Source organism: Galeopterus variegatus, unplaced genomic scaffold (assembly GCF_000696425.1).
Source record: "Galeopterus variegatus unplaced genomic scaffold, G_variegatus-3.0.2 Scaffold1851, whole genome shotgun sequence".
NCBI lineage: Eukaryota > Metazoa > Chordata > Mammalia > Dermoptera > Cynocephalidae > Galeopterus > Galeopterus variegatus.
Genome location: NW_007727962.1, coordinates 185186 through 202192, shown reverse-complemented (window position 1 = coordinate 202192; position 17007 = coordinate 185186). Strand labels below are relative to the sequence as shown.

Sequence of the window (17007 nt, the reverse complement as noted above, 5' to 3'; positions counted from 1 at the left end):
GATTTTTCGTATTTCTGGTGTCTTTTCTTTGATGTTTATTCATTGTGGCAGGGGGTTTCACCGTCCACAGGTGCCCCGCGGCGGCCTCCGCAGCCAGAGCTGCCCCGGCCGCCTCTCACTGCCCCTCGCACTCCCGGCTTCTGGTCACGCCGCAGCCTGCTCAGTCTCTCCCCGGCTCACGGTTCCAGTGGCTCCTGGGGCCGGGGAGGCGACAGCCCCCTCCCTGGCAAATACCGCAGTCGCCGGACCCCGAGTCCCGGCGGCGGGGCTGCACAGCTCTGCCTGGCGCTGAGGGCAGCGGCGGCAAGGCCGGGTGCCGAGTGGCGGCCGCTCCCGGTGGCTTCTTCCCAGGGAGGATTTTGTAAATTTTACAAAATGGCACGCGCTCCAAACCTCAATGCACGTATTTTGAGAGTCCCCTTCAAGGTCTCAGCAATCCTTGAGAGCAATCCACCTGGGTAGTAACAGCTACCCCTGGCGCAAGCAAGGACACTAGAGATTCTGACTCACCATCAGGCTTTCTGAGTTCCTCTTCTTGCTGGTGGCCTCTGGGATCCTCCAGAATATTCTTGATTATTGTGGGTTACTTACTTTGTATTACTTGTAGTTCTTACTCTTTCTGTACTGCCTACTTCAAATATTAAACCCAAGGTCATTATTGGACATTTCCATTGAAATGGTATCAAATATATTGATCTGATGATTCCTTTTGAACCCAGTGAGATGTGTACCGCTCAGATCATTTACACCTCATACTGGTGATTGTTTTGATTTTACACTTACAATTTATATATTGTCGTGTTGCCTGTTCTTGGCTCTGTAAATTTTGTTATTGCCTTTGGCAATATTTAGTGAAATTCTTTTTTCTTTTTAAACTTGATTGACTTTCTAATCTGAATATAAGTAAATTAGTAAGATAGTGTTTTGTTTTGTTTTGTTTTGTATTTGCAAGTGTTCATCTCTGTTTTTTGTTCTTCTCAACAGCACACACACATCCCTAGGCTAATACCTGTCATAACAAGCAACTGTACCTCTAAGTCTGTAGCAGTTAGAAGGTAAATTTTAAAGAGTTTCCTCATTTTTGTTTGTTTTCTTAATAGAAGGTACTTGGCATAGAGTCTGGGACATAGTAAGCACTCACTTAATGATATTATTATTACTTTTTTAAAAATTCCTATATTTATCATTACACAATGTAATCATTTTTTGTGGCCGTGTACCAATTTCTCACTATCTCCATCCCTTGTTATTTTTGAATTGTTTAAAAACCAAAACAAACTCTAAATCTCCCTCCATTGATAAAATTTCATGTTTTAAATGTTTAATATTATTTAAGATTACTAGGAGAGAAAGATTCTGGTTCAGTAATGTATGTTGATTTTCTGCGCTTGGATAAATTCTGTATTAACATGTTATTTAGGATAGTATAAAACTAGATGACAATGACAGGCCCTTTCAGTAATGTTGCCATGAATCTCAAGTTTCTGATTGGAGGGAAACTCTTGTAACCTGTCCCTGTGGTCACAATAGGTGCTTAATTACTTCATTTGCTTTGGTTTTCAGTCAGTTCTGATTTCTCTCTTATGTTCCATTTTTGTGATCATAAAAATTAGAATAAATTTACCAGTTATAAAGAGTAGTGTTGAGTCACTCAAAAAATGTTATTTCATTTTCTCTAACATACATATTAATATGTTATATATTTCTTAACACTTTTCAGGCGCTGTTTTGAATTTTTAGATTTGCTTTTACAAGAATGGCAGACACATTCACTGGAACGGTGAGCATCCAATTTGACATTGTTTTTTCCTCTGAAATGAGATCAAATTCCTAGTGAGTGGTCTAACCCACATTCTATAACAAATGAAGGAATCTGAGCATTTGTTTTCCTGACTACTTCTGTTTTCACTGATGTGAGCCCCTACTATTGGCAGAAGCTTTTAGTGAATTTCACCAGTTGAAATATTAGTGTGCCCAGAGATGAAGGCAGATGTGTACTATGACAACCAAGTCAGGATGACTCACCCTGCTGCTTAACATTGGTAACTGCCAATGAGGGGAATGTTTAAAGCTGCTCTTAGTAGGCAGGGTGTCTCAAGTCCTTAAAGGAAGTTTGGTCATTTGAAAGTTTTGGGGTTTTTTCTCCTGCTGTATAAGAGTCAGCAGTTCTCTCTTTATTCAGGTTGGCATATGGTGATTTTCACATCATCATGATAAAAAGTAGAATTGTGGCAGAATTCTTGAAGAAGCGTGTCTCTATTAATTTTGAGATTCCTTCTTTCATATTTTTAGTTCCTGCCAACTTTAGGTGCCTCTTGTTTTTTCTGAGTTAAATTTGGAGATAGTAGGTGATGATGTTGTGCCACACACTTTTTAATGATGCATTGCATAGTTTGTGAAGAACTTTACAATGTTAAATATTTGATTAGTAGTGGAATTTTAAGTAGTAGGAGTTCCATTCCAGGCTGCAGTGGTCAGAGATGAAACAAAGCCAAGCTTCCCAGAGGTAAAATTTCATCTGAAAATAAATATATCTACGTTTTTTCAGTACTTTCCTGTTCTTTAATCTCTTGGGTATTATATTCTATTTGGTGGTGGTTTTGGAATATAGAGGTGGAAAGTGGAATGAGGGATTTAATGTGGGCACAGGTGAGCAGAACAGAAAAGCCTGAAGACCCATTTGTAGCCTCATGTGTTCATTCACCTCCTCGCTCTGCCTGCCGCTTAGCAGGTCCTCACTAAGGACTTATTGAAGGTATGAAGGAGTGAGGCAAGGACTTTGAAGGGTCTGGTCAAATTGGTCAATAGTCTTTGTTGTCTGAACTTGTTGAAACTATTCATTCCAGTCATTTCCCTTCTCTTAAAACTAAAAAATTCAGCAAGATATTTTAGTAGGTGAACTTGAAAAAATGTTATTTCATTATAGAAATGTGATTCAGACAGCCTATTTAGTATTAAATTGATTATCTCATTATAATTTCCAGAGAAACTAGTTCTGACCATGGAAAAACAGTGTTTTGTTGTTCAAGTTTATAAAAGATTGAACTAAATAAATAATTATGGCTTGAAAAAGTCAGCTGTTTTGTAAAAAATCACACAAGAGATCAGGGTTATCACAGTTCTTAGGTGTGGGTGGGTTGGGGCTGGGGATATAGGGTATTAGGACAGGATTAGAAGTTAAAGGACCTGAAAGAGTATTCTGATCTAAGCTATGTGTTAATTGACTCACCTTGGCATAGAGGCTCTAAGTTCAATGTTGCCATTTTGAAGTTATTTCTCATAACTGATTTAATCTGCATAAAACCATACATTTATGAGTGTTATTGCTTTCTTTTCTAAATACCTAGGCACATATCAGTATTAGCTGAAACAATAAAGAAAGGAATACACGATGCTGATTCTGAAGCAAGGATAGAAGCCAGAAAGTAAGTTTTTATTTTAGACCACTTTTTTATTAAACACTTTTTATTTCTCATACATTGTGTGGATTGCCTTATTGAAAACTCATTAAGTTACTTGAACATATTTTGTTAATCGTGACTTTTAAATATGATACCAAAAGGCTATTTAAGAATATTTCTCTAGATTTTTGTTTAGGAGGTTGACTGAGTGATATTATTTGAATATAAACTGTACTTAAGAATACCACAGAATGCTCATTTTTAAATTTATGAGGAATTATCACATAGGAAAGTTAAGTAGCTTGCCCAGTGTCAAAAAGCCAGTAAGTTGTGGGGCCAGAATTCATGCCAGGCTGCCTTTGTTCACCCTCTCTTCCTTATACCATGTTACTAACTGTCAGAGGGTAAACTGAGGATTCTAGTGCTTGAAAATGTTATGTGGTATACTCCAGAGCTCTGCGAAAAACCTGGAAGTTAGGATCCACAGACTAGCCCAGGAATTTGTGTGTTTTCCCTAGATGTTATTGGGGTTTCCACAGTCACTTCAGCCGAGAAGCAGAGCATTTATACCACACCTTGGAGTCCTCCTACCAGAAAGCCCTGCAGTCACATTTGAAGAACTCGGACAGCATAGTGTCTCTGCCTCAATCTGACCGCTCGTCTTCTAGTTCTCAAGAGAGTCTGAAGTAAGCAATTCAGCCTTGCTTTTCATTACTGTGAGGTTTACATTTAAAAGTTTGCTGCATGAAAACACAAATTCCAGCTGTGTTTTTACATGTGTGTGCTTGTTATAACTCAGATTCTTACTTCAAGTAGATTCTGGTACATGAGGAATGGTAAGAAATAGGTGGCCTTGGTCTCTGCCATAAGTGGTTTTCAGTTAAATTTATGTGTGTGTGCTTGTTATAACTCAGATTCTTACTTCAAGTAGATTCTGGTACATGAGGAATGGTAAAAAATAGGTGGCCTTGGTCTCTGCCATAAGTGGTTTTCAGTTAAATTTATGTGGCAGCCCTAGAATATAGCTTTAGAACCACATGAGTGAATTATAGAATAGCGGGAACATTAATGCTTCAGAGCGTCTTCTAAGAGGAGGGAAGTGTCAGCCTGGAGACAAGTTTGCATAGGGAGGGTATTCAAAGTTTAGGCCTTAATGTGGTATCATCTTTGCTCTGTATTTCTAATTTCTGCCTCTAGTTTCTATTTTCCTCTCCATGTTTGAAAGGTAGTCCAATATATAATGCTAAAGCTTTGTCAGAAATTAAGCGCTTATAATATTGTGGTCCAAATTGCCTGGAAAATTGTGAAAACTCTGAAATAATTCTTTATTATCATAATTTCCTGTTGTAGTTTGTACTTGTGTTAATGCAGATAAAGTGCACATTTGATAATAAATAGATATGTACCTTTATTTTTAGTCGGCCGCTCCCTGCCAAAAGAAGTCCTACTGGAAGCACCACATCTAGAGGTAAGACTAGCAGCCACAGAGCAGGCCTGCTTCTCAGTCTCAGGTCAGCCTCGGGGGGGTTTGCAGCTCCGAGAAGCTGCTCAGGTACAGGAAGCCAGTGGCCTGCTCTCAGCTCCTTCTCAGTGTGAGTAGTGTGCTGCTGTGTTGGCTCCTCTGACTGTCCACAGCAGAGTGCTGTTTTGCCAGGGGTCAGTCACTGCCGAGGACACTGTCAGGATGACAGGCAGACAGAGATTAAGCTCTGTGACCTTTTCTCCCCCACCTCCTTCCAACATGTTGATTCTGCCACAAATAGTGCTGCTCCTTTCTCTGATCACTTGGTAAGAGAATGCAAACAACTGGTGATGTTTTGAGCAGCAGTAGGAGCAGCTTGGTGGCCGTCAGAGGTGGGAGGGTGGCATGTGTCCAGGAGGGGCTCTGTAGGTGAGAGCCCACTGCACACTTATGCCACAGCATGAGGAGGCTGGCCAGGCAGGAACATTTGTCATGATTTCACTTCTCCTCATAGGAACCAGAAATATGGTCCATTTCTTTGGGGTTTATAGTCTTTGATTACAAGAAAACAAATGTAATAGATATGTTACAGTTGAGGTCACTTTTAGTTCCCTTCAAGCATGGCCTGAACTCTGTCTTCAGTGACCACCAGAAACTTGGTCAGTCCTGTGTGCTCTAATATTTGTTAAAACTTGGTATTTGTTTTCAAGAAAAGCAAAATAACATCGAGTTTTAACAATGTATGTTTAAAATTTTATGTAGTCCTTACTAATCTTTCCTCCTTCACCACTAAAGCTTCTACAGTTAGTACCAAATCTGTGTCAACGACTGGGTCCCTGCAGCGGTCTCGAAGTGATATTGATGTGAATGCAGCAGCCAGTGCCAAATCCAAAGTCTCCTCATCTTCGGGAGCGGCTCCTTTCAGCTCTGCAGCAGCTTTGCCTCCAGGGTCATATGCATCCTTAGGTAACCACACCCTCTGCCACCCCTCCCTCCCATTCTGCTGATCCAGAGGACGCTTACCCTTAGCTAATTACAAAAAACCATAATTGAGGGAATTCTCACTGTTGGAGGGCTGATTTTTAAGCGTAGGTAGCTTTGTGCACTTACTGCCAGCTAACAGCCACCCTCTGGTGAGTGTTCCTTTCTCTGGAGCACCATCCTTTTTAGTGATGAGTAAGTTCACTTGTGCTTGTCAGGGTGTGGGGCACTGAGCCCATCCGCCCTCAGCTCTCTTCCTCCTCCTTCATGGCAAGCTTAGTACCTAAGCCACCTCCCATAGCTCCAAAGCTGGAGATTTTCTCCCCTCCTGACACTGGTGGGAGCAAAGCCAGAACAGTTCAGTGAGGCGGTAGTCACCAGATCATTGTGTTTCTCAATTTGAGAATATGACCAGAGTAGGGGAGGCTCTGGGGCTGGGGCAAGTGACAGGAGACTCTAATGGAATGTGATGGATTCCTTAACCAACATTCCTTAACCCACACCAGTACAAAAGAGTGTTGTCCTTCCATGTGTCACTTAGGCACAAGCTGTCACTCTAATGATTGCCCAAAAGATTTTTTTAAATTATTTTCAAAGATTTTAATATGTGACATAATAGTAGGTCAATTGCTCATTTTTTCATCAGACACTTAACACCTACTATGTATAAGGCTTATCATTTATTTCATTTTATTTTTATGGAGACCAGGTTATCCAAAGTCAAAATCTGGGGACTTAGCTGGATTGGTTTTATTTTGGACTTCAAGGAAATGAATAAAATTTAAACTTCATGAAATACTGAGACAGTTACTTATGTGGCTTACAAGTGAATTCCAAAATCAGTTCTAGAATGAATGTTCTGAAAATGGTTTGAGCTTTGGAAGCACAGTGAGAGAACAGCCTAGGGAAGGTTCCTGGGTCTGCGGTTCATTAGCTCTGTGACCTTGAGCAGACCATGGAACTTTTGAGTCTGTTTTCCCTACCCGTAAATTACTTGTAATGATAGCCACCTAACTCAGATACATGATAGGATAAATGAAATTACATAAAGGTCCTTTGTAAACTGTCCTGTAAGGTGGAAGAAAGTATGATTGTGATGGTAACACTATTGATTTGAAGGGTATATGTTCGGGAATATTTGTTCACTCAATCTTGTTTTCTCTGTGGAAATACCTCATACACACATATATTTCCATTGGGAAAAAACCCAAATAGAATTTTTTTTTTTAATATCATTATGTAGGCGCGTTATGATATTATGTTGATATGTAATTACTGAGCAAGGGAGAAGTAACAACTCTTCTCTCCTGTGGTGAATTAGTTGTGTTAACCTCATACACACATATATTTCCATTGGGAAAAAACCCAAATAGAATTTTTTTTTTTAATATTATGTAGGCGCGTTATGATATTATGTTGATATGTAATTACTGAGCAAGGGAGAAGTAACAACTCTTCTCTCCTGTGGTGAATTAGTTGTGTTAAATTTAATTCAGTTTTTAACTACTTTCCTGTGTTTCAGTACATTTGATCCACCTTTAGTATGTGTAATTAGTATTTGTTTCAGTGCTGGAAAATGAGAGTAAAAACCAGCTGTTAGAGTACTCAGTAGTCTTTGGGGTTTTTTTTGTTTTTTTTTTTGTGCATATTTGGGGTGTTTGAGTATGGATTCTATAGGCTTCCACCAGTGCTAGTGAAAGCCCCAGGTCTTTTGGTATGATGGTATAGAACTCACCCTTCAGAAGCACTGATGTTAAGTTTTCAGCCCAGTGTGTAACCTCTTCAAAGAACAAGACTGGAATATTCAGATTCTCTTATCAATTCCTGAGAATTCTACCTCTACTTTCCTTATTATGTACCAAAACCAAACAACACCAAAAAACTGAAATATAACATAATCCTACTGAAAAGTTGTTACAGTTACTACTTAGGTTAACACATGACGTCTATGCAAAAAATGTAGCATTAAAGCTGATGGTCCTTTTCCAAATTCTAGAGTCCAGACACATGAGGGAAGACATGGAGTACGTAGGCCTGGACGCAGGTACCATGCGCGGGAGCTTCTGCTGCTGGACGTGTAGTTGGGATAGGCCTTGCTAGAGCTAGCTTCTCTGGGCTTCTTACTTGCCTCTGGCCTTTAGGTGACTCTTCAGTATTTTAGTTTTTAGTCCCTCCTCTCTGCACCTCCTTCCTACTAGTACTTTCTTCCAAGAAAAAGGAACTCTTACGAGGGTAAGAGTTGGCCAACACAAAAAACAACAATCACTTTTCCAACTGTGGCACTACCCTGGGTTGCCCTTTGGTGTTATTTTCCAAAGACAAAACTATGTTATACCATGCTAAGCTAATTTCAATATAAGGCACTTATTTGTTCCAGACTCTGCTTTGCTGTTGAACTGGGTTCCCTTTCAATTTTGTTTTAAATTGTACTTTTGCCTTTTAGTAGCTAATAACATTCTGCTTTTTAATTTTTTGAATGTTACTAACTGTTCCCTGTTATCCCTTTCCTTGTTTTTTAATTTGCTTAAAGATGGTACTACCACTAAAGCGGAGGGTAAGCGGTTTGTTTCTGTGATTGAGCTGTGTCTCGCTTCCTCTGGTCCTCTGTTCTCACCAAGTGTTGCCCGGTGCCCACCGTCCTCTCTGAGGTCCCTGCATGAGATGTTGCACGCTGTTTTCCCTCCTCTCTTCTCCATCCTGTCTCCACTGGGTTTTCCCTACCCTGCCTCTACATGACTTCTCTGCCTCTCTTGCTCAGTCTTTGTTTTATGAATTTTGGCACTGAAATATGCTGTTCGTGGTTTTTAATGCTGAGTCCACACTCTGGGGAGGAGCACTGATGTCACATTGTGTGCTATGTCCTCGTGGGCTGCCTGTCTTGGGTTTTATTGCTCCTGAAGCACCACCTTAGCTTTTGTTCTTTTTCTTTCCTTTCCTTTTCTTTTGTGCTTTTGTGGGCCTCTCAGGATTTGCCTGTCCTGTTTTGAAAATAAATTTCAATGTCAGTTACTCAGGTTAAAGGCTGGTAAAGATTTTCTACCAGGTAATTGAAAGAAATTTTTTTTAAAAACAACTTTTCTTTCCCCTAAAAGTACCACTGAATCATATGATGCCATTTTTATTTGTATCACTGACACATGCCCCATTCATTCATTTACACTCTCATTAATTCATCAGCCATGTATTAGATGCCTTTTATATGCCATGTTCTATACTACACACCAAGGATATAGCGTGGTGAAAGAAATAGGCCTATCCAAATCGACTTTATTTTCTTTCTATGCCATTCTCAAGAAGCTCTTTCTGATTTGGCATTGCCTTTTGAATTTTATACAGAGCTGTTTTAGTCTAGCCCATTCCAGACATTATCATCCCTTTGCAAAGTATCAAGTTAGAAAGCATGGCAGTACTTCAAATAATTGAAATTTAGAGGAAACTTCTCCTCTTAAGATAGTGGCTTAGACCCACCAGCATTTGGGTGATGACTTAACAATTAGGAACAGCTAGTTCATTTTCATATATTATTTAGCCACCCTATAAAGGGCAAGCATGCAAAGTGGACTGGGTTTAGCTCAATCTGCCCAATTTGGTTCTTTTAATCCATATGCTGCTTCCCAAGGGACTCATAAAGGAAAAAATAGGAATGGAATTTTTTTAAGGTGAACATAGTCCTAAGATCAATGTTTCTCAAACTTATCTATAAGAATTACCTGGATGCTTACTAAAAAAACAGTCCTGGGTCCATCTCCTGAAGATGCTGATTAATTTAGAAAGATCCAGAGAATCTGAATTTCCTGCAAGTCTCACTGGTGGTTCTTAGGGTTGGAAAAGATTATGAAATGAAGAGATTCCAAAATGAAGAGATGGACGACAAGAACCTTTGTCATGACCAGGACCTCATTTGTGATAGCAGAAAGCTGAGTCTGGTGTGATTGTGAAGCTGGGGGATCATTTTCTTCATTTATTCAGCTGATAGGAGTAATTTTATGTCTCTCCTTCCCAAAGACACAATCCTAAGTGTTTCCTCAGCCTCACTAGAAGGGAAGTGGGGGAGTGGACTAGAATAATGAAGATGAAGTGGAAAGCGAGACATTATGTGGAATATTATATTTTTTCCCGGAATGCCCTGATTTCACGTGCCTATATAACAGAATTGAAATCAGCCTGTTTTTTGACCCAGCCCTAGGAATTGTTAACTTTTTTTATTTTTCCTCAGTTCCACTGCCCTAAGCAAGGTCAGAGTTGCTGTCTCAATTATTATGTAAGAGACTAAGTCTCTTTCTAGTTCTCCTTTCGGTAGGAGAAATGGTGGCATGATATATGGGCCCTTAATTTTATAGAGCTCAGAATCAGACAATAAAAAGCTTCTTTGGTGGAGCACAGTGCATGTCAGTGTCTGTACCAGGGCTGCGCAGGCTGTTGGCAACACTGGCCAGGCAGAGCCTACTGTGATGAAGACAGGACACATGTCCCTGGGAGACCTGTAAAATTTACCACTTATAGGCTGTTGTTGTTCTGTTTGTTTCAGCAATGAAATTTAGAGAACCAGTGATGTTTAGAAAAGCCACCGGTAGTTATTGGGCAAAGGCCCCAGTATCACTTGGTGTCTTGTCAGTATGAGTTTCCCAGCTGTAGTTTTGAAATTATTATAGGATTTTTAAAAATTTGTTAATAAGTAAAAAAAACACACACACACAAAGAAAATTTGTTAGTAAGTCTGTTAAATATATTACTGTCTAGTTCCTAAGACAAGAAGAGATAGATACTTTCATTATTATGAGGCAAAGATATGGTCTTGAATTAGTAGTTGGGTGCTCTAAATTAAAAGTTCAGGCAGTACATTTGAATTCTGGCAATTACATTACACTGTATTATGTAATTGAGAAAAATATGTATTCTTCAGGAGTTATTTATTGTACACATCAAGGGACCCTTCTAACATTAATGACTAAAAAATATTCTTTTAAAGAACTAAAACAACTTTTGGACAAAAGTTTATTTTTAGGTTATCTTTCATTATATTATGTTCAGTAAAATTTGGGGGATTTGGATGAAATAAGCATTTATATTGTATATTAGTTGTTCATGAGAATGCTCATGATTAGATGTCACAGGGTGAATGAATGCACTCATACTATTTTATTAATGCTAATATGTTTAGGAAAAGTATTATTCATATTTTTCCACAAAATAAATAATTAGATTTTATAATAATTACATATTATATATTATATGTTAATTATATGTAATTATAGTTATATATTATATTTTAATAATAAACAATTAGATTCTTAACTGAACTTAGATTTTAGTTCAGTTTTACTGAGAAATAAAATATTTGGTATTGCTGTCTTTTTATCCAAGAACTCTGAATGTTAAATAATTGGCCTTTTTACACAATGGAAAAAATACGTACTTCTGTATATAGAAGTAAAAGAGGGGCTGGCCAGACAGCTCACCTGGTAATAGCATGGTGCTGATAATACCAAGGCCAAGGGTTCAGATCCCCATACCAGCCAGCTGGAAAAAAAAAAAAAAAAAAAAAAAAAGGTAAAAGAATGTGTCAAGCCTTTTACATTTATCTTTTAAAAATCTGAAGGAACTCACTCTTTGGAGGAGTAGTTATAGGTAGCACCATTACAAGTAATCAAGTTTCCCACTTTTTGTTCTATCAAAAATACCATGTAAGAGTAGAGGCTGGTATAATTGTACCCCAAGCAATGAGATGTAAAACAGATATGTATGCCAAAATGTCGTAATGTGATGAGAATTGAGATTTACTTAGAAGATCTTTTAATTTTATAATCTGTAAATAGGGAATTTACTGAAAAATTTGAAACATGTGGGGGACAAAGAACCCCAGTAATGTGAGGCTGTGTAGTAGTTTTTCAATTTCCTTAGGCTAACCTGAAGTCATGGGAAACCATGCATGCAAGTTAAACCTGGTACACAGGTTTATTTCTCCTGTCTTGGGATCTTTTATAGAAGAATAGCAGTGTGATTGAAAAAGAGTGTTTAGCAGCAGTATTAAAAGGCCAGAAGATGTGAATATTCTCTCTTTATTCCATGAAAGTTGAAGGTTTTGAACTCCTCTTACAATTCTTTGTTTTTCTCTGGGTCTGCTTTTTTTCTGGTTAGGTTCATTTGTTGATGCATCTCCCTCCAGAATTTTTTCTGTTGTTCAGTTATTTATTTATTTATTTACTTACTTACTTACTTACTTACTTATTTATACTTATGCTGACTGTTTTTTCTTTCACATCTGCTGTCTTCTTTCTCTCTGTGTCTGTCACTTAATAGATCATAATATAGAGCTGAAGTATATTTTTACTGTTGGTTGTATTTATTGGGTAGAATGTTCTTGTACTGAAGACCACAGAGCATTTTATATCATCTCATTAAAACATACACAGGCATTTATAGTAATATTGCCAACTCAGTAGAATGGAAACAAAACAAAATAAGAAACATCTCTTTCTATAAAATAAATATATATCTGAACACAGCATAACAGAGGCCCTTTAAACTACATAGCAGCATTCCCAAAGAAGTAAGGAAAGTTCAAAACCAACAAGAGAATCAAAAACTTGAGTGATGAGTTTGAACTAATTTTTAAGGCTGCCCTGAGGGTTTAGTTATTAATGTGAGTTACTAGGCAGACAGAAAACACAACCTTGATCTCACCCAAGGTGAAAATTCAGAGTCGGCATTAAGCCAGCATTGTCAAGGGACTATATTTCCATGAAAATGTAGACTAATAGGGGGAAACCCCTCTTTATCTTCAAATTGACATGATGTCTGTTTTGACTTTGCCCTGGACAGAGGGGAAAAAGTATCTTCCTAGTAATTTGTAATTAAGCTCTCTACTCACACAGGTTGTGGTTTCAATTTACATTACCTACGATGTCTGGGAAACTCCAGACTGATGAATTAAAGTGGTCTGATTTATATTGCTCCCAAGGGAACCTGACAGGAGCACCCATTCCACAGAGGAAGCCACTCTGAAATCTGGTTCCTCAAGTTTCCCACAGATTAAAATTATCCAAATGTGAGATCATAGTCCAAAATTACATCCATCATGAGTGAGATGCTGCAGAGAAAAAGAATAAAAACAGAATAAACCCTTAAGGACTTAAGGATCTGTTACAGAATATAAAATAACAATATTTAAAGTATTTAAATGAAACAATATTCTTGCATTTTTTAAGCAATATATACATTTTAGTAGCCAGAATGATCCTCCCATTTGAGAACATATCACCAATCTGGAATAAAAGCAGTGAACACACACAGCTCCAAACCCAAGCAAAAGCAGGAGTCCTTGTAAGTGAGAGCCAAGCTGGCTTTCATCCTGAGGTTTTTGGCTGAACCCTGGAGTCCTTGGACATTTGCTGTGATGACTGCACAGGACCTAAAGAACCAGAGGTAAACCCAAGCCCATCTAAGATCTGTATTGTCATTGGAGAGCAAGAAGTCAACTTTACTAAACTGAGGAGGACAACAGGGAAATTTGCCCATCTTACCTTTGGTACTGGTTGGAAGGGGGAAGTAATCTCCTGAGAATTTGTAACCATAAGACAGGCCTTTATGCAGGATTCTGGTCAGAATTTACACTGCCTTTGTGGTCTGAAAAATCCAAATAGGTAAATCATTTTAAGTTGGCTGTGGATTACTTTGTCCATGGGACACTAGTAAAAGCAAACATATATCTTCTTTGGAGTAATTCAACTTCAATTTATTTATTTATTTATTTATTCCCCCCCACCCCCCTTTTTGTCTTTTTTCGTGACCGGCAACGGATTGCAACCCTCAGTGTTGCGCCCGGACCGGGACCGGCAACGGGATCGCAACCCTCGGCGCTGCCCCCGCACCTCGCTCAGCCAGTGAGCGGCCGGTCTGTATGTGGGATCCGAACCCTCGGCGGGAGCGCCACCACGCTCCCAAGCGGCGCACTGTAGCAGTGCGCCACCAGGCCGGCCCTCAGCTTCAATTTAGATTTTAAATAATTTCCATAAAGTTCCAAGAAAAGTGTTTTTTTTTTTTTCCCTTTTTGTCTTTTTTCATGTCCAGCAATGGATCGCAACCCTCAGTGTCACGCCCGTACCGGACCGGGACCAGCAACGGGACCACAACCCTCGGTGTTGCGCCCGCCCCTCGCTCAGCCAGTGAGTGAGAACCGGTCTGTATGTGGGATCCGAACCCTCGGCGGGAGCGCCGCCACACTTCCAAGCGGCGCACTGTAGCAGTGCGCCACCGGGCCGGCCCCAAGAAAAGTGTTTATTTCATTGTCTTAGTATTTAAAGAAATAAAAATAAATTTTGGAAAGAGTAAGAGACTATCAACAATGACCAACCAGGTTTTGAAAAAAGAATAAATGGGACTTCTAGAAATGAAAATATAATAAATTATTAAAATTAAAAACTGAGTAAATAAAACTGCATGATCAATGTAGCTGAAGCAAGAATTTATGAATTAAGACAGATAGGAATAAATTATCCAGACTACAGTACAGGATTGGTTAATATAATAGAGCTGTTAAGTAGCATGGAAGATGGCAAAGAAATTTAATATGTCTAATTGGAGTTTAAGAAGAAGAGAGAATAGGGCAGAGACAATATTTGAAGAGATGATGGTTGAGAATTTTCCAGAATTGATGAAGGACACTAAAACACAGGTAAAAGAAATCCATCTGTTAAATACCAAGCAATACAAAAAGAAATATACAGTTAAACACATCACAGTGAAATGGCAAAACACCAAAGAGAAAAAAAGATGTTATCAGAAGCAGCCAAAGGGAAAAAGAGACTACCCACAAAGGAAAGCCAGAGGTTAACTACTGGTACAAATAAAACTGGGGAAATCTGAATAAGATCAATAGAGCATATCATGTCTCTGTTGTGTTTCTGATTTTGTACTGTTGTCATGTTACCATTGAGAGGACCTGGGTAAAGTGCATATAGGATCTATTATTTCTTACAACTGTATGTGAATCTATAATTACCTCAAAATAAAAAGGTTTACTTTAGGGGCCGGCCTGTGGCTCACTCGGGAGAGTGCGGTGCTGATAACACCAAGGCCACAGGTTCGGATCCCATATAGGGATGGCCGGTTTGCTCACTGGGTGAGTGTGGTGCTGACAACACCAAGTCAAGGGTTAAGATCCCCTTACTGGTCATCTTAAAAAATAAATAAATAAATAAAATAAAATAAAAAGGTTTACTTTTTAAAAGGAAGGAGCACTTAAAATTACTCCTTCCCTCCCAAAAGTATGATTTAATAGAAGCTGCATTTCTAGTAATATTATTTTAATCTATAAGATTGTTACTTTAGAGGTAGTAAACTGTATCTTTAGAAAATCAAGTCCCAGGGCCAGCCCTGTGGCGCACTCGGGAGAGTGCAGCGCTTGGGAGCACAGTGGCGCTCCCACCGTGGGTTCGGATCCTATATAAGGATGGCCGGTGCGCTCACTGGCTGAGCGCAGTGCGGGCGACACCAAGCCAAGGGTTGCGATCCCCTTACCGGTCACAAAAAAAAAAAAAAAAAAAAAAAAGAAAATCAAGTCCCAAAGAAGGAAACAAAAGAGAGTAAAAGGAAAATAAAAAATCAAGATGAATAAAAAGCATGCATATAAGATGGTAGAAATGAGCTCAAGTGAACCAATCTTCCCAGTTACAAGAGAAAGATTGTAAGACTTGATGTTTTAAAAAGTTCTAGTTATGTGGTATTTAAAGAGACAGATCTAAAATATAAGGCTGCAGATAGATTAAAAGACAAAGAATGAGAAATATATAATAGAAGGAAGCTTTTGAAGGTTTTTAGTAATAGACCAAAAAAAGGCAAAAAGCATTACTGAAGAGATTTGCTGTATAATAGTATACTGTATACAGTATAATAAATCATGAAGATTTAATAGTTCTAAATTTTTACAAACCTAATAAAAGTAGCCTAAAAATGTATTAAAAAGTATTTGAAAATTCATATAGTGGGAAATTTATAAAAATATAAATTTATGACTAGGCAATACTTTTACTTAGTTCAAAACTCAGAAAATATAAAAAGGTACTACATAGTTAAAAGTTCCCCTCCAATCTTTGTCTTTCATTTGCCTACTTACCACCTCTTTTCCTCAGCCCGAAAATGTTACCACTCTTCTTAGTTTCATTGTTATCCAGGGTTTCTTTGCATATAGAAGCAAATATAAAAATATTTTCTCCCTTTTTTTAAAACATAAAAGATACTATATTTACACACACTGTTCTGCATCTTGCTTATTTTCCCTTAATATATCTTAAGATCTTTTCATATTGGATTAGAGAGAACTTCCTCATTCTTTATTACTGCTGTAGTACATTCTGCTGTATGATTAACCTTATCTAACCAGTCCACTATTGATAGACACTGGGTTGTTTCCAGTGTTTTGCTGTTACAAACTCTGCTGCCATGAATAACCTTTTATATACATCACTTTGTAAGTATGCAAATGGATAAATTACCCAAAGAGGAATTGTCAAGTCAAAAAGTGTATATGTTTGTTTGTGGTAGGTATTGCCAAATCGTCCTCTATAGTAGTTTAAATGTTTGCTCTCACCAACAACTGATGAGAGTACCTGATTCCCTACATAACAGAATGTTACCAAATTCTTAGATTTTTGCCAATCTGGTAAGTGATAAGTGGCATTCTTAATGTCATTTTCATTTTTTTCTTATGAGTAAGACTGAACACTACTTCATACATAAACAGCCATTTCTCTTTTGTCTTCTATCTGTTCTTGGCCTCTACCCATTCTTCTGCAGCAGTGGTATGCTGGAGCTGGCCTGTACCAGTTCATGAGTCATTGTTAAATTTTCAGGAATTTTGTAAGCTGTTTGACATCACATCAATAGCCTGAAATGGACCATGATGGGAATACTTACACAATGGAAATTGAAAAACAGCACACATCAGTAGATACCTCCCCCAGCTGATTATTAAACATTTACCAGCATGCCACTGGTTGTGACACTTATTGATTCCTAGAAGCCCTTTATATGTTAAGGAAATGTTAGCCCTTTGTGATATGAATTGCAAATAATTTTTCCTAATTTGTTATTTTCTTGAATTTGCTCAGGTTTTCTTTTTGCCCTGCTAAGGTTTAAAAAAATTAAGTAGTCAAATTTATTAAT

The 17007-nt window shown here is 38.3% G+C and overlaps 1 protein-coding gene across 19 annotated transcripts in view; it reads left to right on the top strand.

Annotated features, from left to right (window-relative positions):
* CLASP1 (cytoplasmic linker associated protein 1) overlaps nucleotides 1-17007 on the top strand; it is a 142347-nt gene that overhangs the window by 37038 nt on the left and 88302 nt on the right. For 6 of the 19 annotated variants that reach the window (XM_008579290.1, XM_008579283.1, XM_008579291.1 and 3 more), the window contains exons 7-14: nucleotides 985-1055; nucleotides 1721-1780; nucleotides 3348-3425; nucleotides 3920-4087; nucleotides 4820-4869; nucleotides 5659-5829; nucleotides 7841-7888; nucleotides 8375-8398. In XM_008579290.1, the coding sequence (XP_008577512.1) occupies nucleotides 985-1055; nucleotides 1721-1780; nucleotides 3348-3425; nucleotides 3920-4087; nucleotides 4820-4869; nucleotides 5659-5829; nucleotides 7841-7888; nucleotides 8375-8398 (670 nt within the window). The remainder of the gene's footprint in view (nucleotides 1-984; nucleotides 1056-1720; nucleotides 1781-3347; nucleotides 3426-3919; nucleotides 4088-4819; nucleotides 4870-5658; nucleotides 5830-7840; nucleotides 7889-8374; nucleotides 8399-17007) is intronic. The other 13 variants (XM_008579299.1, XM_008579295.1, XM_008579298.1 and 10 more) reach the window with 3 other exon arrangements.